At 34.6% G+C, this 22399-nt stretch overlaps 1 protein-coding gene across 2 annotated transcripts; it reads left to right on the top strand.

Moving 5' to 3' along the window:
• Nucleotides 1–688: 688 nt before the first annotated feature.
• LOC116173963 (probable cytochrome P450 49a1) lies at nt 689–16613 on the top strand. Of its 2 annotated transcripts, none has more exons than XM_031491708.1 (11): nt 689–1043; nt 4634–4850; nt 4894–5140; nt 5188–5304; nt 9425–9501; nt 9551–9752; nt 15483–15651; nt 15704–15873; nt 15921–15999; nt 16052–16273; nt 16318–16613. In XM_031491708.1, the coding sequence occupies exons 2-11, from the start codon at nt 4646–4648 to the stop codon at nt 16423–16425; spliced, it is 1596 nt and encodes a 531-aa protein (XP_031347568.1). In that variant the 5' UTR covers nt 689–1043; nt 4634–4645; the 3' UTR covers nt 16426–16613. The 2 variants fall into 2 exon arrangements, with proteins under 2 accessions (XP_031347568.1, XP_031347567.1); XM_031491707.1 differs by lacking the exon at nt 689–1043 and adding an exon at nt 2924–3062.
• Nucleotides 16614–22399: the final 5786 nt, after the last annotated feature.

Genomic DNA, 22399 nt, shown 5'->3' with positions numbered 1-22399 from the left:
ATTATTATTTTCTTATAATTTGAATTCACGTATTAACCAGAAAATCAATGTTCAAATTTAGATTGGTGCCCCTCTATCCTCTAGCAATTTTTAACAGAAAATTATAACTTAATGACCATTATAAAATATACACCCAATTAGCGGACAGTAAGCCATGGAACGAAGGTGAATTTCTGACTGACTTAAAACAAAGTAGGAATTCAAAACTGGTGTAACTTGGCTTAAAGAAATGTAAAGTAGTTCCCACCTAGCAAATTTATGAATGGAATGAACTTCCTAATTTAACATCTTTTATAGTGATGTGACATTTTAAAGTGTAGAAAATAAGTTTTATGTACGATAATGTTAGTACGTCAATTGGATTTATAAATATTTGTCGCAAAATAGCATTTTGGAACATTTTCCGGGTACGATTTTTTCCCATGAATAAATAAAATGCATGGTTCAGTTTTTCAGTGTTCTTGATTGAGTTCGTTCATGGCACTTTTTGAAGTACGAAACGTCGTAGTAGAAGTATAAATAAACATTGTGTAATTCATTGCTAATTTTTTATGCCATGCAGTATAAGTGATTATACTTTGTGTAATTTGTTAATTAGATTGTCATAAAACTTTCTACATCGGAAGTGCATGTAGCCTTCACGTAATTTTTGATTCTTGAAGGAAGTATCAGTACTTAAATATTTTTATACTCATCCACATGACCACACATTTGATTTAGTTTGTTTAGGCATTGTGGATAATATTATTGTATCATAAAGGCTTCGAATTCTGAACAAAGTTATCTACAAAGTGGTTGAACAACAAAAAAGAACTTAATAAAATTTACTGGATAAAAAGCAAAACATGTCACCCTGTGTATTTATTCTATTCTACAATGGTGAACATAGCAATGTCGATAAACGTTTTAATGTTAATTAAGCTTTTAAATGTTACAGTTGCGAATTAATCGAGGTAGTAAATGTTTATTACATGAGCTGCAGAAACTTATCATCCCCATCTTTGAAATTGAAGCGTGAAGTGAATAAGGACTAAAGTCAAACTGTACGTAATCAGGAAATTTGTTGTTTGTGTATTTCAAATCCGATCGGAGAAATTGGCCCATATGAATAAAAGTGAGCAAATGCTTATACTTGCAAAATTCAAAGTAAATACTCGTAAGTGCTCCTTCACACTGGGAGACTTAGCAGGATAGGACGCAGTGTAGCGCTGCTAAACAGACCAGTATGAAGGGCCACTTACGAGTATTTACTTTGAATTTTGCAAGTATAAGCATTTGCTCACCTTTATTCATACGACCCTTATTTTTATGAGTGAAAACAAATTCATTCGCTTATTTTATAAGAGATGTTCAATTGACAGTTTAATTATAGGTGTTAATGAGTAGGCTAAGTGTCTCTTTAACAGTAAGGGTAGATACAGCGACCACTTTAACGGCAAGGGTATGATAAAGTGAAACTAATCATTGCACATTCCAATGACATCAGTCATTTCTATGGGATGCGGAGCACGAAATAAAACAGAATACAATATTGTTTCCATGAAAACGACGGGAGAACCTAAGCTTGCTCTTTTGGACGCCTGACGTCTAAATTAAGTACCTACAGAATAACTTTTGGTGCAGAATCTCGTAGGGAGACTTAGAGAAGTTTGCTTCTATAATCGCTCGTTATGAAATATTTTATCGGCTAATGTACCAAACGCGATAATTGTATATAGTAGTGCGTGTTTTAATCCCGAGGGTACAGATTGTTGCCCGAAACGCAGTTGAAGGCATCAAGCTCCTGAGGGATTATAATGCACTTCAGTCCTGTGGTATATACGCTATTTTTGTACTCCTGTATCGATGTTAAAGTTCGAATTCGAAAGAAAAAAGTTTGTTTGATTGTAGAATCAGTGTACCTTTTCTTAAAACGAATAAAGATCTGGATCTGGATGTCACATTAATTAATTAAAATTAGGCGCCCTTCAGAAGAGATTTTGTCTTTTAAAAGTAGGCATAGGGAAAATCACACGTAAATCTACTTCTTAATAAATATTACTGTATATAAAGGTAACCATTAATCATTAAAGTGTGTACTGTCACTTTTTGTCCCGTGTCGCGTTTTTGTACCCCCGGGAGACAAAGTGACACCAGTCACTTAAACGAATGACACGTTGGATTTATTCCACGGAGTACAAAAAATTGTTTAGCTCGTAATTGATCTCGATCTGGTATCGCATAGGTACGTAGGTACCAAATAGTTTAGTGTTGAATGTTGTGTAAGCAAAGTTTGACAACATGAAATACGGCTCCAGAATCCATTGATCTCACTCAGTACTAATTAGTATCTACCCATGTACGTTACATTCACACGAAATTAATAGTCCGTTTTATACGAGTATAAACGCTCTGACATACAAATAAATGCAAAGGAAAGTGGTACACAGAACCCAAAAGTTCGCGAATCTCAATAGTATATTATGTAACATTAGCATTGAAAGAGAAATTTGTCTTGCTACCTGAAGTAGAATTATCCTTGACCTCAAAGTACGTGTAAAAGCAATTAGGATTCATTACGGAAAGCAATTTAAATACTATAATCTATTTTAAAGAGAACAATTGTTAAAAAATTATACGCTAGAAGATTAATTACGTAAGGTAACAACTACGAATTTCGTAACTCGCCATTCCCCCAATTACGATAGGAAGTAGATGCCTAATAAACGAAATGTATGCTAATACTAGTTTAGTGGGCCCGGAAATAATTCTTCGTAGCCCATTTCTTGCCGTGTTTTTTTTTCTTCGGTAAAATAACGAAAGGGAAAGGACAACCTGCTTTAGTAACATCCTCAGCTCGTGCTCACCGGCTTCAGAATCCAAATTGCAATATAAGTTAGCCCCTCTACTCCCCCATTTCTTTTATAAATTTCATATAGTAATCTTAAGTACCGCCAGTTTCAAATTGTAGTTTTAATCTTGTAGATATTAGCAATTTTTGGTGTTTTGTTGAGTGAAAGTGACAAGTGCAATTTTGTACTGCTCTTCTTTGTAACACCATTGTTGTTGGCTTACTCTCTAAGGTACTGGCACTATAAAATATTAATTTTACATCATCATTTTTTGTAAGTTTCGATTTAATTTCATATTTTGCGTCGAGTGTTGGCTAATTTCTACACGAATCATCATGTAATAATTACATAAACATAATTTTTATCTTTCAGTCGAGGCATAACTAAGTACTGTCATTTTCTCGGCACACATTTAGTATTTACTTAGGGAAAAATACAAATAATTGCTGAACTTTTTATTAAAAGAAGTAAATTTAATGTTAATGTATAATCGCCACCCCGAATAATTGCTCACGTACTAAGTACAAAGCTTCCTGTACGTTGTTTCTTTTTAATTAGCATCCCAGACATTTAAATGAAAGGGAAAATGATGGCACGAAGTGTAAGTTTCTTAATTTTCACATGAGGCTCAGGTATGCGCCGTGTGAAGGTCGTACAGGAAATAAACTTCTATACATTTCTTAATTTCGTTTACGTGACTATTTCCATAAATTACTAAAGATGCTCGAATGTTGCTCAATCGCACAACTAGTTTGGCCGTTTATGGTTTCATTATTCAATAGAAATAATGTTAAACACAATGATATCTTGCCATAAAATCTGTGATCAATAATATTGAAAGAATCAAAAATTAAAAACCATGCTTTTTTAATCAGAAAGCAAAAAAAACGCGTCCTAAGTAAATTCAATCCAAGCAAATTATCTAATTAAAAGAAGATAGCGGGTGAAGATAGAGAGCCCACGATAAAGTCATAGTCATAAAGATCTAAATAAGAGAGTGAAGGAAGAAAAACTATTAAAACAATGGAGAGTGTCAGATGGGGAAATGAAGAGGAAGGGAAAGAGAAATAGAGACAAGAAAAATATGCGGAGAGGAAGAAGAGGACATAAAACACATGGGACTGTACGGAGGTGGAAAAATAGGAGTGGGGTGGTGGATGAGGGGGAGGAGGTGAGAAGTGGATTACTTGAATTTTAAAGAGAAAAAGGGAAAATGCATTTTGGTTTTATGTTGTTATTAGTTATTAGTAGCATTAATTGATTGATTGAAGAAAGAATCTTTTGGAATCAAATCTAACGAGCATAAAACCGAGCTTAATTAATAATAACCCAAGCCCCTCATGACATGCCAACTCTAACATTAAACTTTTAAACCATACCTTACGCATTGCAAAGAATCGACGATTTCTAAAAGAATTTCAAAGGGGTTGTATCTTATCACATAAACAAAAGGGGTGGATTTTAATTATGTAGATTTACCAGAAAAAAAGTATCTGGGCGTCTATAATTTTTTATTCTTGTTAAATTCGTGCTATATCACATTCAATGGCCGTGAAGGAAGACTGTCACGGATGAGTGGCATGCTTTTGGTGGGAAAAGGAAAAAATGATCTTTTTACAAGAAAGTTTAAAGCTAAATTAAAACCTTCTCTGTAACAAATAAGGAAAAGCATTATTCGCCCACTTTCATTAGAAGCTATAATTTTAGTACTTTATGATTATATGGCATATCCGATCGGAAGTACTAAAAATAAGTAAAGCGTAAAACTGTTTTCTATTGTAACTTATTGAGAATAAATTCAGATAGTTTGAGAAATGACGAGAAGAGCAGTATGGAAGGTGATCAGTCGCAGATACTACTCAACAGATCGTCCATTTTCAACGGTCGTCCTTCCAGAGATGTTAGAAGATTACCAGCGGGAAACGGTCGAGAAAACAATACCCAAGTCTTACAGCGAGGTTCCAGGTCCACGATCATTACCAATTGTCGGTAACACATGGCGATTTGCTCCAGTGATAGGTACGCATTTTCGACATCCTCTCTTGCTCCATTCTACTTTTAGGCCAATATCAGATTTCGGATTTGGACAAACTGATGTGGTCGCTCTTCGAAACGTACGGCAAAATCGTAAAGGTATCCGGACTGATCGGGCATCCAGATCTCCTATTCGTTTACGACGGCGACGAAATTAAGAAGGTTTTCCGAGGCGAGGAGGAAATGCCGCGCAGACCTTCCATGCCTTCGCTGCACTACTACAAGGAGATTTTGCGCAAAGATTTCTTCGACGGAAACGCCGGAGTTATCGGAATGTAAGCGAATGAGTCTGACGTAACGTTTCATGGCAGTTTTATTTCAGACATGGGCCCAAATGGGACGAATTTCGGAAGCAAGTTCAACAAATTGTTCTTCCGCCTTCGACCGCAAGGAAGTACATACAGCCGCTGAACGTTATCGCTGGGGAGTTTTTAGAAAGGTACGTTGCGTAATTAGCAATTGTCAAAAAACCGTTTTGAACCAAAGGCTGCAGTAAAATATCATAATGATATCGCGTGACATTCACTTTCGCGTAAAAACGATTCATTCAAGCTATCGGCCGCCAATCACAATGGATACCATTTTTTTCGGGATGTGAGGCTGCTTAGACTACTTAAGAGTATTGTTACTTTTTTTGCAATATAACTTTCTATTCCATTAAACTACGTGTCTGATAGATTGATTGATTGGTTCTTTGTTAGCCCATTTCTACGTTGCACGCTCAATTAAACTACATATGCGTAACTAATCAAAGTAATAATTATTATTAAATAAGACGCATATCAAGAAGGATATTGAGAATGCTCTTTCCGAGTAACTAACATTTCTACCCCAGGATAGCGCACCTCTAAATGGGGTTGAGAAGAAAAATCTGATTTCCACATGCATTTATTAAGTCCGTCGTATAGGTTCACTCTTTGCGAATTTTTATTACACCTTCCTTTATCTCAACACTTTCTTCGGTCCTTGGTTCCGTCCCACGCTTTTATTTCCTTCTCCATTTACATCCAATTCCATTCTTATCCAATTCTTTCAACGTTTTCAAATTTCACTTTCTGCAGATAGGAGAATGTGGTCGCCCACCAACTTTTTTGACTCGGTTCTTATATCTACTTTCTACCAATGTAAAATAGGTTTCCTAGCGATTTCCAGGTGTAGCGCCTTCTTTGATGGTTCTCAATCCATGTTCGTAACAATCAAATTATTTTCTCTTTGGCACCGTTAACGGGGGAAACAGGGACGCAGCCAGTAGTATAGGCATAAGAGAGATCCGAGGAGAGATCTGCAAATGACCCCCAACTTTTTATGTCGATACGATACACACACTTCTTGGTCATCGAGCAATTGATATTGATTGGGCAATAAAGTGATGGATATTAAAATGAATTCGTGATAGTTGCCCATCTGGAACCATAAGCATTAATATAGCGAAAACCGGAAGTCGATACAAGTTCTTCTTCCCAAGAAAATCTGTACATAAATAACGATTTTGACAAAAATACACATGGACCACTTCTTCGGCATTGCGCAATTGAATTTCCCAAGAAAATCGATGCATAAATAACGATTTTGACATCCTTTGGATAAAAATATTTTGGTCACCAAAAATATCATTTCTTGGTCATCGAACGACATGCAGACGGACGGAAATGTGAAGTCACAAGCGCTCCACTTTCGTGGATTGCGCTAAAAACGAACACAGCAAATTATTAATATTTCGCCTGCCTGCTCCGTAGATTTACTTGCCCGCTCTTAGTAACTAATCTGACTACGGCCCTGTTGGGATAGCAACGGATCTTTAATGCAGTGGTTTCCCGTTGTCTTCTGTATCTTATGCCGTTTACTGTAGTTCGCCTTTTGGAGAGATTTCTCTGTACAAGGACAAGAGGGTGTCCTTCACTCAACCGATCTTCTGCCATGGTGCCGTGGGTACTTGATGGGAGTCGATCCCTTATCCTGGGAGTAATGTAGTTCCATCGACCCCAAATTAATAAAAAAAATTGTGTTTTCCCGAGAAATGTTGGTGTAGTCGATTTTTGGTAAAAAAGGAAGGTTATACACTGCCTTTTTTTGAGCCTCGAAGAAAAAATTGGGTCGGATCGACCCGGAAAAAAGATGTTCTTATAGAATATGGCTTGTAGAATCCATAATTTCAAACAGTTCCAAGATTGGGCTACTAGTTCAAAAGTTACAACCCTTTGAATTTTTTTTCGAAATTGGTTTCTAGTCTATAACTTTTGATTGAGAAGTCTGATCGAAAAAGTACGAATTGTTTTGGATTCTACGCACCAAAATTAATAACAAAAAGTGTTTTCCCAAGAAATTTTAGTGCAGTCGATTTTTGGTAAAAAAGGAAGATTACACACTGCCTTTTTTTGAAAAAAATTGTCTCAGATCGATCCGGAAAAAATTTTTCTTATAGAATGTGGCCTGTAGAATCCATAATTTCAAACAGTTCCAAGATTGGGCTACTAGTTCAAAAGTTACAGCCCTTTGAATTTTCTTTCGAAATTGGTTTCTAAGTCTATAACTTTTGATTGAGAAGTCTGATCGAAAAAGTACGAATTGTTTTGGATTCTACGCACCAAAATTAATAAGAAAAAGTGTTTTCCCGAAAAATTTTGGTGTAGTCGATTTTTGGTAAAAAAGGAAGGTTATACACTGCCTTTTTTTGAGGCCCGCAAAAAAAATTGTCTCAGATCGACCCGGAAAAAAAATTTTCTTATAAAATGTGGCCTGTAGAATCCATAATTTCAAACAGTTCCAAGATTGGGCTACTAGTTCAAAAGTTACAGCCCTTTGAATTTTCTTTCGAAATTGGTTTCTAGTCTATAACCTTTGATTGAGAAGTCTGAGCGAAAAAGTACGAATTGATTTGGATTCTACGCACCCAAATTAATAAGAAAAAGTGTTTTCCCGAGAAATTTTGGTGTAGTGGATTTTTGGTAAAAAGGAAGGTTATACACTGCCTTTTTTTGAGCCCCCAAAAAAAATTGTCTCAGATCGACCCGGAAAAACAATTTTCTTATAGAATGTGGCCTGTAGAATCCATAATTTCAAACAGTCCCAAGATTGGGCTACTAGTTCAAAAGTTACAGCCCTTTGAATTTTCTTTCGAAATTGGTTTCTAGTCTATAACTTTTGATTGAGAAGTCTGATCGAAAAAGTACGAATTGTTTTGGATTCTACGCACAAAAATTAATAAGAAAAAGTGTTTTCCCGAGAAATTTTGGTGTAGTCGATTTTTGGTAAAAAAGGAAGGTTATACACTGCTTTTTTTTGAGCCCCGAAAAAAAAATTGTCTCAGATCGACCCGGAAAAAAATTTTCTTATAGAATGTGGCCTGTAGAACCCATAATTTCAAACAGTTCCAAGATTGGGCTACTAGTTCAAAAGTTACAGCCCTTTGAATTTTTTTTCGAAATTGGTTTCTAGTCTATAACTTTTGATTGAGAAGTCTGATCGAAAATGTACGAATTGATTTGGATTCTACGCACCCAAATTAATAAGAAAAAGTATTTTCCCGAGAAATTTTGGTGTGGTCGATTTTTGGTATAAATGGAAGGTTATACACTGCCTTTTTTTGAGCCCCGAAAGAAAGTTGTCTCAGATCGAGCCGGAAAAAAAATTTTCTTATAGAATGTGTCCTGTAAAACAGTTCCAAGATTGAGCTACTAGTTCAAAAGTTACAGCCCTTCGAATTTTCTTTCGAAATTGGTTTTTAATTCTTTCCCCGGACATTACATTCATCTCTTGTTTTACTATACCATGGCTAAATTTTGTATGTTTGAACGAAAATATGCTTTTAACGTGACACGACAAATTTCCCTCTGTGTGTTAGTAAATTGGTTGAATATATTTGATTAAATATTATAAGAGTTGGTTGGCATAGGACAATAGAGTTTAGTGAGGACAATTATTACCCTTTTCAGATCTTTGGTGCTTCCCTCATAAATCAATGGTGTGCATTGTGCAATGACTTAAGCAACATTTGGCAAATTAGTACTTGGACTGATTATTGAATATCGGAAGTATTTCATAATTGACTAATTTGTTTAGGCTATTGACACAGTGTATAGGTATGCACAAACGCGATCGTTAACGTTTACATTTCTTGCACAAACAAAGACCGAAAGGAACAAATGAATTACATCAAGCACGTAACTATTTTTTCAAGACAAACAAAAGTGAAATTCAACAACCGAAAACAATAGGGACACGGGCACGTTTTCGAAATTTTCGTTTAAGCAGTTACGCATTTCCACATCACGAAATGAAATCAAACATCACTATATGCATTGTGCAAATGTTAATTATGATATTTCAATAATTTTATTGAAATATTCGTCGTGACGGGGACACAAATTTAGTAATGAGTTACATATGCTGTACCTATTATATAATGTAACATTTGGTCTGAACAGTTTAATCTCACGCGCCCTCAGATTACATCAGACAGATCATGAATGTTGAGCCACTTCCTTGTTCATATAAAGGTATTTAGGTAAGACCTCCTTTTGATCAACTTGATCAGTAACACTACGCTTTTCGATTTTTAGAATGGAAGAATCCCTAGATGAGAACAAGGAGTTGCCCGATAAATTCCTGTACGAAATCTACAAATGGGCTTTGGAATGTAAGTGTAGCGCACTTTCAATTGCTTGGTAACCATCAAATCTTGTCAGCGGTCGCAAGAGTTTCCTTGGACACACGCCTTGGATGTCTAGACAGAAATTTGAATGAAAATTCCGAATCGCAACGAATTATCAATTCGATCAACACCTTCTTTTGGAACGTCTCCGAAGTTGAACTGAAAATGCCGATATGGAGGTTTTACAAGAATAAGGCTTTCACGAAGTATATTGGCGCACTGGAAGATTTTCGAACGTAAGTTTATCTCATAACCTTTTCGTTTATTGCCACAGTTCGAATGTTTTATTACATTAAAAGTATGTGGTACAAATTGTTTAAGACCATGAATCGTGAGTAGGTAAACGGGGCTCGTTGTACTACCGGTATTATGTAACTGAAAGAATTCAAAGTCAAGTTCAACTTTCACTGTGAGGCGTAATCGAAAGTGAGTTCGCACGGATTATGCAGTACATGTAGGTCAAAAGCGCACTGATATTTCCTTGTTGGTAATAACCGTAATGCGGTACATTGGCATACGGTATTAGTAAAAGGGCAAAAAATCGGTCACTTTCTTTTTTGCACTCGATTGGGATGTAGTCGACAAAATTTAATTTACTTTATGTAAAATGTTACCAGATTCTGGAACTGCAGCACTCGATGTCTGTAATTTTATTACTTAATCGACCCGATCGACGGTCTACATAAATCATGATTCTATTAATTATTATGCTGTGTACAAACGAAAATTTATGCGAATTGCCAATTTGATTTGAGATTTGATCCCACACAAGCACGGGAAGAATAAATGCCAAACTGCATAGAAAGTAATAGGTGTGTTTAAAACGCAATCCGTAAAACAAATATACCTATTTTATAGTACACCTACATCTCTCGTATTTTATTATTGCTAAGTTCAAAAGTTCAAGTTTCAAAACAATAATGGTATCTTCATCCGAATTTTTAAGGAATATGTCTAATCATTTAAACAAATATGAATTTTTGATGCCCCACAGAAGTGGATTTTATTAACAAATGTTATATTTTTAAATCGGCGAGATTTTAAAGGCAGAAGCGGATTGAACATTTAAAGTAGGTAGTGGAAAGGAGAGATTAAAACGTTCGTAATTTTTCATCCACAAACAGTGCTGTGGTGAAATATTCTAATTTTTAAATGACTAATAGCGTTGAGCGAAAAACGTTATTCAATGCTAATAGGTGGAAGGTTGAAGGTATATCAATATAACGTGGACTAATGGAATTTTAAAATAGGTCGTATTTATAAGAAAGAGGATTTCCTTTTACTTGTAAAACTTAAAGCATTTACTCCACGTCTTATTCAAAAAGAAAAAGAAGGAAAAGGTAATATGCTAGAAGGAAAAGGTGTTGCTCCAAAAGAAAAGGTTCCACTATTTAAAATTCATAAAAAGTAGCCTTTGCTTTAAAACTGAAGGATTTACTTCAGAAAATGTCCATCTAGTTCGATGAAGCTTTTGTAGATTTACTTTATTCGTATACATGCAATTGTAGAGTAAAGATGTTTAGTCTAAATATCAATGAGGAGGGAACGAGGGAACAAGCAAATAATTTAATAAATAAAATGCTGACACAATGGCATAATTTGCCGAAAATTATCGTGCGTAATAATAATCTGTTTAACCTCCTGCAAAAAAGCCTATGGCTCCTATTCTAGAAGATTGCAAAAAGGAAACTCTAATCCTTCTTCTAACTCCTTTAGACCCGACTTTGCAATCCTCGAGTCTACCTCAAATCGATGCAGATGAAATTTTCGAACGTTTTAAGATTTAAAGTCTGTTTAGGGATTCCGACGACGACGGTTCAGATGCTTCTCCAAAAAACGGCATCTTCCCCTGATATAAAACAAATTCGAAAATATTAGCTCATCATAAATAAAAAAGAAAGTTAGTTTTCCTAATTCTTTATCATTAGATAAGTTGGCGATTTTAAGTCAGTCGCAAAAAATTGCGAAAATAACCGAAAATATTTCGGAATCGTCAAAGTAAGTTAAATTTTGTGTAGATTCAAAGAAAGTGATTTCAGACGTGTAATCATAGCAATCCCGAATCAATTATATTTTTTATCGAATCTGTTGAAAAAATACTCAAAATACCGAATATCGAGTTTTTTAGTCGTTCAACAAGTAAGGTCGATTGTCAAATTTTAGAATGGTAGTCTTCTATGACAAAGTGGTGTTATCAAGGAAATGCTATTAAAAAATTCACAGATTTCGCCACCCTGTTATTAGTAGCAATTTATAAAAGAACAAAAGTCACGGCTATTGCTATACGAATAACAGAAACGTTGAAATTAATTTTTAAATTTGCCGGTATACCAAAAGCTTAATAAAACATGTAAACAGTTTTGTATGCACCTTTTAATTCTGAACAACTTTAAACTCTGAAGTTTTTTTTGTAAAATGTACAGGAGGGCAGGATATTGCATAAAACTAATTTCCCATGTTAAATCCCTTTGTTCCAAATTACGGTGCACCACCCGATATAAGTACCACCTTCTGTTAAAATTTCGTAAAAATGCGGCACATGCACAATCTATTTTTGACGTGCTACTTCAATTTCATTTTATAAGGCACAATAATTTATTGTTTTATGTGATTTTAGCCTGCGTAGTAAGTATGTATCTATTTTTTGAGGTGCATTAAGTTCATATTCATTCCTTCCTTTTAAAATTGCAGAAAAATCCGTCCACAAATAATAAAGTTAACACTGCGCATGCACAACCTATTCTGTGACACGTCATTTCAATTTGATTTTCTAAGCATTTTCTGACCTTAGAATATGGAATTTATATGTACAGACGGACGGGCAGACGGGCGAGCGGACAGACCGACGGACAGACCGGCGTACAAAGTGACCAGACATTTTTGTATTTTTAAGAAAATGCGCTAAAAAAGGCGACTCGTAGTTTTAAACAGCATGCCTAATCAACAATTATAAATTGTTAGATTACATTACAGTCATCAGATGTTGAATTACTACATAAGACGACAAGATTTGTTCTATAAAGTCATTATTTATTTGTGTTGGATGAAAGTACCCATAGGGATAATCATAATTAATCACACCACATTATCTATTGATTGAGGTAGGTAGGTATAAAATATCTGTAGAAATTGAGATTGTGTCTATTTACAATTTAAGAGTAACTATTATTTGATGCTGTCATACGAATATATAATTTTAATGAAAAATATAAAATTCTGTTGGTATAAATTATCGCTAAAATTCCCCGATTGGCTGTATTGAATTCTTTTATCAACACTAAAACTGGGTTTTCTACAGGGGCGCGTTGATTTTTTTTATTTGATTATATTTCCTTTGTTTATAAAAATTGAATAAAAGGAAAAAGTTCTCTCTACAATTTCCTATGCCTTAACGTGTGGAGTTTCGTTTTTCACTTTACTACTGTGTGGTATTAAATTCTGTAATTACACGAAAGTTTGCAAAGCAATTTTTAGAAAAGAAGATAAAATTTAATAAAATTGGAGACACAGAGGCATTTGGCTAGTTAAGTAAAGTCTATTCCAAAATTTGGACCGCAATATCTTTACTGATGGATCCAAAGTTATGCATTAAGAACGACTACTTGGTTTCTTTAGCATACAATATTTTTTTAAAGCCGAATGAAACTACTTCAATTTTTTTACTTACTTTTTCTTCACTTGTCCGCTGTCTTTTCTGCTTGAACCAAACTAGTAACTTCATACCCATATACCAAACATAAAAGCATTTTCAATGCTAAAATACATCAAAATCATTCATTTTGGTGAAATAGAAGCATGAAAAAAGTTCACGCTGTAAAGAATCGATCGGTGCGACCCGATTTGCAAAATCATTTTTGGTTGTTTCGAAAACTGGCTTCAAAGTCAAAAGCTCATTTCTCGTGAACTGTTAATCGGATTTAGACGTATTTTTTTTTAATGTACGGTTTTCCGAGAGCTTTACGTTCGCCAATTATAGAGTTATATTATTTTGTTATATTTCGGGAGTTTATTCCATTTGTTAACTAAGAAAATTCTTCGGATTTTGAAAAAAAAATTGCACAGTCTGTCGATTTGCAGGAATCATCGGGACAATTATTAGAAAAGATTGTTTTAGGGTTATAATATGTATAAAAAAATTGAGAACACTCTTGTACTCCCCCAGTTTGAAAGACAAAGCTTCTTTTTTTCTACTTGTTTATCTAATTAATCAATGAGTATGAAACCTACGGTGATCTGGTTTGTCATATTGTTTTGTTATCAAAAGTAGTTACTAAATACGTATTTTCAAAAAGATCGCATGAATTTTACTTAGTAATAACAAAGTGTTAATTTTCGAGATTACTGTTTTTACATTTTTCCCTAAAAAACAATAACAGTTGAAAATAAGGGTTCCGAACCAACTGTATCTTATAGAAAATTTTATTAAACAAGTTCATTTCTATTCATTTTTTCCCCCAGAGCAATAGTTAACGAGATATTGGCAGTCAAATGTGAAAAAACACGACATTTTCCCATTTTTTCTGCGTTTTTTGTTTATAACAATATGTTCCGGGCGTTTCCGGCCGGGGGGACTATGATTTTCCGATTCAGCGGATTTTTTTACATAGAATACGCTTGGTTTCGTTCAGTGAAATGACAAGATCCAGTTTATACTACTTTTAGAGCTAATTTGACTGGACTACTAATCGAGTGCAAAAAGATGACGAAGCTTTTCAAGATGTTTCTTCGGATATTAAATTTTAGGCCATTGTAATTATCCAGAAAATTTGCTAGTTTAAATTATCTGCCCCTACCGCAATAAAGCAACCTTTGACATCATGAAATATCTTCCAGAGCCCACAAATTTTATCGAATTAGTAGTAGAAACAACAGTTCACAAAGTTGAATCCATAGTGAGAAGGGATACGCCATCGGTAGTATCTAATGTTAGGCATCAGAACAATTATAATCCTCCAGTTCGAGAAGATCTAATTATAACGTGCCAGATAGAAGATTTTGTAGATATTGTAAAAATTATGGTCCGATTTCGCGTATTTCGGAAACAGTGCTACTTTCTAACTGCAGTATAAGCAAAGTATACAAATTAATTAGAGTATTTGTTAAAATTTCAGAATTTTCGTGGCTTGTAAAATTCCACATAATCCATAATCTAAATTTTGATGTCATAATTGGTGTTGATTCTCTTCCAAAATGAAATAAGCCTCAAGTTTTCTTAAAAGCAGTGGCAGTAGTTCCATTTCCTAGTGTGATAGCCTACCAAACTAAAATTTTTAAATACTGTAAGCGAAATTGAATATAAACTTAATTCTAAACAAGAAACGAAACTTCAAGAGATTATTTCTAACTTTTGAATTTGACATTAAAGTCAACTCAAGTAAATCCGTTTATCGTAATCCATGTTATCTAAATAAGCAAAAAGACTTACGAATACGCTCTTGTTCAACCTCTAATCAGGAAAAGGAGTTTCAATGATATGGAAATCCTTCAACGATTTTGGCATTTTTCCGAGAACTGCGTATAAACAAAAAGTCATTTCACACATTGAAACTAAGAGTAGCAAAATTCTTGTGTATATTTTGCTACTAAAAAAGAAGTTACATCTAACAACTATTCTTTAGATCAGGTTTTGCATCTGCATTTCATACGTTACCAATCCTAATAGCCCGCGATCACGTTTTGTGGAAAATCAGGCGAAAAATAAGTGACTCCACCATCAATAATTGTTGCCTATAATTTTCTCTATTTACAGGATAATGCTAAAAATGCAAAAAAGATGGTTAAAACTCTGATGCATTCTATAAACACCGACAAGCAATTAAACAATTGTATTTGTAGTAGTAATTACCTACCTATGTATAGACTTGAAAACAAAAGCAAATAGTAGATAATGAACGTGATAAGCGCGCACTTTTCTGTACCCATAAAGTGTGGTGGAACACGGAAATAACGGAACACTTGGATTTCAGATTATGCATGAAATACATAACTCGAACCGTCGAAAATATCTCTAGTAGGTCAGCAATCGACAAGCAAGAGGAAGACATATCGATCGTAGAAAGAATTTTCTTGAAAACCGGAAATAGCAAAGTTGCGGCGGTCCTGGCGCTAGACTTGTTGCTAGTTGGTGTTGATACGGTAAGTAAAGGCGTTTCGAGAAACTTAGCGGTGCTTTCACTAAACTCCTTAGACTTCGATAGCGTTAGCCTCTACTTTGTATCAACTTTCACAAAACCAAGACAAACAGCAAAAGGTTTACGAAGAGCTTTGCTCAATTCTACCAGAGGCTGGCTCGGCAATTGACAGTAACGCCCAGGAGAACTTGCACTATCTTAAAGCCTGCATTAAGGAAACCTTAAGGTAGCTGTAACCACTTTTACCGTTTCATTTCTCTTATATACTTGCAGAATGTATCCCGTTATTATTGGTAATGGACGAAGTCTGTCCAATGACACTGTGATTGGCGGATACATGGTACCCAAAGGGGTAACTATAACTTTAGTTTACCTACGACTTTTAAATCCGAGGTATTCCGCAGACTCACATCATTTTTCCGCACCTGGTCGTGAGTAACATCGAAGAATACTTCGACCAACCCCACAAATTCGTGCCGGAACGCTGGTTAAAAACGGAAATGACCGGCTGTCCGATTCAGCACAAGAAGATACATCCATTCGTAACGTTGCCCTTCGGCTATGGCCGTAGAGCGTGCTTGGGTAGACGGTTTGCGGAGATGGAGCTACAAATTCTCCTAGCCAAGGTAAAGTATAATCAATCGTCCTCAGTAAATATGTTCGATTTTAGATATTCAGGAAGTACAAAGTTGAGTACAATTATGGACCATTAACCTACGAAATAACGCCCACTTATGTGCCAAAAGAACCATTAAAGTTTAAGCTAACTTTAAGGTAGTTTAACCCTCGATATACATTGACAATTCGTTACTTTGAGTGATGGTATGAGAAAATGCCAGCGAGGCACTCGTCACCATTAAGTCACTGCAATTTATGTATTACGTGTATATACAGCGAATCAATTTGTATTTTTCTACGACATATTCACTGCCTCAAACGAATTTAGGTAAATTTATAGGTACTACAGCAAAGATTTATATTCTAATGTAACTAATAAGTACAAACTAATTAAATGTTTTACTCAAATTAAGAACTCATTAATTGATTTGACCGCTCCGATAGAAAAATTACTTGTACCCAACACCCAATCCCAATATTGGGTATCTATTTTTTCCTCTCGCTCAAGAGTTTAAAATTCGGGTTCAGGACAACTGGACTTTTGTGTTGCGCCAGGTTTGCATAAAACTATAACCGCTTGTGAAACGTCTGAAACGGTATGTTGTCCGATTTTTCCGGTGGCAAAGCTTTTCAGGAACGAGGTTTCCGGGGCGAATTTAGCTCCAGATTATTGTTTTTTACATCCGCTGTTATCAATCAATACTTTATTATCAATAAATAGTAGAACTATATAAGATTCGTCAAAGTGAAAACAACAAACTACAACTACATAGAAAGACAAACAAAATAAATTAAAATATATTAAACCTGAATATCACAGATCACTGGACTGGGATTGAAGAAACTCGTTCACTGAATAGAAGGCATTTGCTTTTAGATAATTGCTAATAACATTTTTTAGCTGAGTTATTGGTAATGATCGATATTTCAAAGGTATTTTGTTGTAAAATTTACTCCCATAGTAATTAATGCAATTTAGTGAAGTAGTTAGACGAAGTTGATTTGTGCGTAAATTACCGATACTTCTCGTTACATATCGATGAGTAAAATCACTAGACTGATAAAACGAAATATTGTCTATAACATGTAAAATGCAATTTAAAATATAAATACATGGCAAAGTTAAGATACCGAGATCAATGAATTTGTACCTACAGCAAGCTCTATAATTAAGGTTAGATATTATTCGGATGGCACGTCTTTGAATTGAAAATATTCTTTTTATTCCTGCCGAATGCCCCCACGTTATAATCGCATAAGTCATAATAGAATGAAAGCATCCATAATATGCACTGATTACTACATCAGTAGATACTGTAGATTTCAAACAACGTAGCAAATAGCATGCTTTTGATAGCTTGATTGATAAGTGGTTACAATGGGCAAGCCAATTCAATTTGGGATCAATCAACACTCCTAAAAATTTAACTTGTGTGGGATTATTTACTCCCTCCGTGCGTCTTAATGTAAAAATACATTTTTCACATTTGCTTTAATATTTAATATTTAATATCCATTCTTGGACATCCTCCAAGATGCATGTTTCATGATTTAGATCCGGACATCTTCTCAATAAAGTGGTGTCATCAGCATAAAGAATTATATCATTGGGATGAGTTAAAAAAGTTAAATCATTTATATATATTAAAAATAAAATCGGACCAAGTACCGACCCCTGTGGTACACCAGCAGTGATACTTTGATAATTTGATTGTGATTGATTGAAATACACATATTGAGTTCGAGCACTCAGATATGATTTCAATAGTGAAATGGTATTGCCAGAAAAGTTATATTTAGCTAGTTTGTTAACTAAAATGGAGTGATTAACACAATCAAATGCTTTAGTGTGGGCCAAGAAATTTGCAATATAGAAATCATTGGCCTCAAAGCAGGTTAAAATATTATTTGTCAAGTTTAATATGGCACTAGACGTCGATTTATTCGCACGAAATCCATATTGACTACAGGAAAATAATTTGATAGAATCAAAATAATGCATGATTTGAACTTTTAAAGCTTTTTCAAAAATGTTTGAGAAAACTGGTGGTATAGACAGTGGTCGGTAATTGGTCAGAAGATTTTCGTCACCCCCACCTTTATGGAGTGGAACAACTTTAGAAACTTTTAACTGTTCAGGGTAAGTAGATTTACGTAGGTATACAGGCGTTTATTACCTTTGTTAATGGAACCAGAATAACATTCAGTACACCTTTTACTATGTTAGCGGTTAATTCAAAGTGATCTTTACAACTACTGTTATTTATACTTATATTTTATTATATTTCGTAAATCATTGAATGTTAATTCACGAAATTCAAAGGATATCGAAGAATCAATATAACGATTAGTAAAATAACTAATTGGATCTTTCTTCTGATCCGCAAGTGAGGCACTTATTTCTTCAGCAATGTTAGGAAAAAAATCATTAAATTGATCTGAAGTTAAATTAGAAGTTGGTTGCCAACTGTCAAAGCTACTTTGTTTTGTTACTTGCGACATCGCTTTGGGTTTAGAGTTTGATGCTTTTATAAAGTGATGATTAGCCATAATTTTTGCCTTACTTAACTCTTGTTTATACAACTTTCTGTAAGGACTTACGAGAATCCGTGTATTTTCATTTTTAAACCTTTTATAGTTCTAATTAAGTACTCTAAGTACTTCACGCATATTCCTACCAATTAACTGAGAAGCCACGTGATGTAGACTGCTTAACGATTCTTGTCGGAAAGCTAAAAATAAAAGTGTTATTAAAAATGTTAAGAAATTGTGTAAATTTCTCTTCAGCTGGTATACGACTCTTATCAACAAATGACCAATCTGTGTTTTCGAGCAAGTTGTACATTATCAGTTTACCGACATCAGCTGTGATGGGCCTACATATTTTGGAAGAATATTTTTGTTCAGAGCTGCGGGCAGCAAAATAAACAATTTGTGCCAAGTGATCTAAGATATTCGGGTCAAAAACAGACGCATTGAAATTAAAATTACATTCAAAGTTTACAAAGATATTATCGAGACAACTTTGGTTTCTGGTGTTTCATAAATTACAGGATATAATTCAAAGCTATTCAATAAGTCGGTGAGATAAACCGCTTGATTATCACTGGTATGAAACTTAACATTCAAGTCACCACATAAAACAATAACATTTTTGGAAACATTTAGTTTCGAAAATAAGATAGTGAGAGTACGAATAAACACATTGAAATCGCCCAGTGGCGATCTATAAACAGTCAAAATAATCATATTACTACGTTTAATAATTATGCCCGATATTTCACAGTCAACCTCTGCAGACAAAGTTTTAACAATGGGAATAGAATCACATTCTATATCCCGTTTGACCAGGATCATTACACCACCGTGTTTACGTACTTTCCTACAAAAGTGGGAAATTAGTCTAAAATCCGGAATGTTAACGAGATTGACGACACTTTCATTTAACCAATGTTCAGACAAGCACACTATATTTCAGTTTTTGTTCGTTTTTAAAATCACCTCTAACTCGAGAACTTTATTTGTGAGCGATTGGACATTTAAATGGAATATTCCCTACTTTATTACTCCGATGGCACTTTTGATTTGTGTCGCTCCCTGAGTCGGTCCCGACGCTGAAAAAACTTTCCTACTGTTACTCCGTTGGGCCACAAGTCGGGTTTCTGGATACGTTCATTCATATCTTCGGTTACAGATACTTTAAAACTACTGTAAATTTCTGGATACTTGGATTCCATTTTGTTACATTCGAAGATGCTAATATCATGTTTAGATAAAAAATCGGTAATATTTACTGCAGAAAGACTTGGATGTAATCGACTTACATAGAAGTGATACAGGCGCGGTATACCTTGTATATCCAAATTTGATGAATTGGTTCCACGGACAGGTGATTTTCTACGTAAACGGCGTGTATTTTTAACCGTTTTCCATTCTCTTTCATTTTCATTGTTGTCATCAGCTGGACTTTTAACAACAGGTGATTGACGTACATTTAACTCGTTCTGGATAGAAGGTCGAGTACCGTTATCTGCATTCCTGCTTGCTCTATCTGCATACGTAGTTCTCTTATCATTAACCCATTAGTTGATATATACACGAAAAATTATAGTTCTCTATTCAAATGAAATTAATCAATGCCTGGTGATGGAAAATTGAAAATCATCATCAAGCTACTCTTATGGTGTATAGGAACTTAGGAAGTGTAGAAGCAAATCACGAAGCTTCTTCCCGGAGAATTGCAAGAGATGTTGGTGTTTCGAGGACTAAAATGTAATTGGTTTCTTACGCAGGAGAATGAGGTAATTTTAGCGATAACATTATTTGCAGTGGTGAAGTACACATATCAAGTGCTGGAATGTGTAATAGACAAAATAACCGCCATTGGGCACATGCAAACTCCCATCTAACTATACCTATACGAGTCCAAGGAAAAAATATTATATTTTTAGGCACACTGACATTTAACAGATATATATATCCAAACATTAAAGCACAATCCTAATTTCTTAGATACGCTACTAATACTGTATGTTTAAATGGCTGTAATTTTTAATTAATGTTTGCACTTCCCATTTTTTGATGAAATTCCGTCGCCACGAGATCGAGATGGATACGGAAGAAGATTAATTAGGAGGATAGAGTAAATGCAAATCTTCAATAATTGTTTTGAATTTTCAGTTCGTTATTCACACTTTTAACAATCACACTGAACAAACTTTAATTGCCATTATTTAACAACAAACTAGACGTGTAAGAGATTCTAAAGATTGTATGAGATCAAACCGTATAGGTAACTGATTTGCACGACAGACTAACTGCAACTGACCTGTTATCTACGCAACCCTGGCAGATTACAAAATTGTGGAAAATAAAATATTCATTTTATTTTGCATGTGAAAACCTATAGTTATTTACTAAAAATTCAAAGTACTATTTCGATTTGCTTTCGGTTCGCAAACAATAACAAAAATTTAGCAACCAAAGTTCTACGGCCCTTACTATTGATGAGTTACATAAATCTCTAACGTGCCTTATACGTTTAGCAAGCTGTTTTCTGCGAAAACTAACAAAATCTGAATTCTAGTCAAACCTTTCAGAAAGCTTCCAGTTTTTCTACAAATATGGCTTTCTTAGAGCTTTGCATTAAAGTATCCATTGTTATTGGCTATAGTTCACGTAGGCTAAAGGCACTTACTGTTCAACTTACACATAATGTTCGCTGTCATCCTGGGTTTATAACCATCATCATTTACACTGGATTTTATCCGCAAGAAGAGTCGTTCAAAAAACCCTTTCTGACCCTTTACAAAATGCGTGGTGCAAAGGTTTATACAGGGTGTTAATTAATTGAGTGCCGATAATACAGGCTGTGAATCCTCGGGTGATTTTAAGGAGAAAAGTTTTATATCAAAATATGTCCTAAACTTAAAAAATAAAATTGTCAGTTCAAACCCCTTACGGACGTCACTGGTAAAAATTTAAAAAAAAATTTGCGTCAATAAATGCTCCTTAGTAATGAAAGGTGTGTACAAAATTTCATAAAAATATCTAAGAGTGATAAAAAATGATGATAAAAAACTTACTTTTTTAATTTTAACACCCTGTAGCTAAAAACTATGAGGTTTAGGACATATGTTGATATAAATATATTTTTACATACAAACAATATAATAACAAGAACATTGACAACTTAGATACGTACGTCAAACACTGGCTTTACTTCTCGCCTAACTGCTATTCAGAGCTGGGTAGTGCTTTGAAAAAAAGTGCTTGCTAAAGGACTTCAATTACTTTTAGTGCTTAGAGCTCTGTGCTTCAATTACTTTTCTAATTCAGGAAAAAGTGCTTCAATTACCAAACACTTTTTAAAAGTGCTTGGGGCTTCAAGCCCTATTGAAGTGCTTGAAGCACTTTCATACAATTTCGAGCACTTCTAAAATGCTTCAAGCACTGTTCAAGGACTTCAAGCACTTATAAAGAGCTTCAATCACTTATAAAGAGCTTCAAGCACTTATAAAGAGCTTCCAGCATTTTCGAAGAGCTTAAAGCACTTTCAAAGAACTTCAAGCACTTTTTAAGAGCTTCAAGCACTTATAAAGAGCTTCAAGCACTTTCATATCGTGAATTAGGTG

The sequence above is a fragment of the Photinus pyralis genome, unplaced genomic scaffold (genome assembly GCF_008802855.1).
Source record: "Photinus pyralis isolate 1611_PpyrPB1 unplaced genomic scaffold, Ppyr1.3 Ppyr1.4_LG6, whole genome shotgun sequence".
Classification (NCBI taxonomy): domain Eukaryota; kingdom Metazoa; phylum Arthropoda; class Insecta; order Coleoptera; family Lampyridae; genus Photinus; species Photinus pyralis.
Note: the sequence above shows the minus strand (reverse complement) of the source record. Positions and strands in the feature narration are given on the sequence as shown.

Coding starts and splice junctions, on each gene's coding strand:
- LOC116173963 (XM_031491708.1), top strand. CDS start 4,646: ATGACGAGAAGAGCAGTATGGAAGGTGATCAGTCGCAGATACTACTCA. Junction 9,753..15,482: donor GCACTGGAAGATTTTCGAAC/GTAAGTTTATCT, acceptor CTTGGATTTCAG/ATTATGCATGAAATACATAA. Junction 15,874..15,920: donor TGCATTAAGGAAACCTTAAG/GTAGCTGTAACC, acceptor ATATACTTGCAG/AATGTATCCCGTTATTATTG.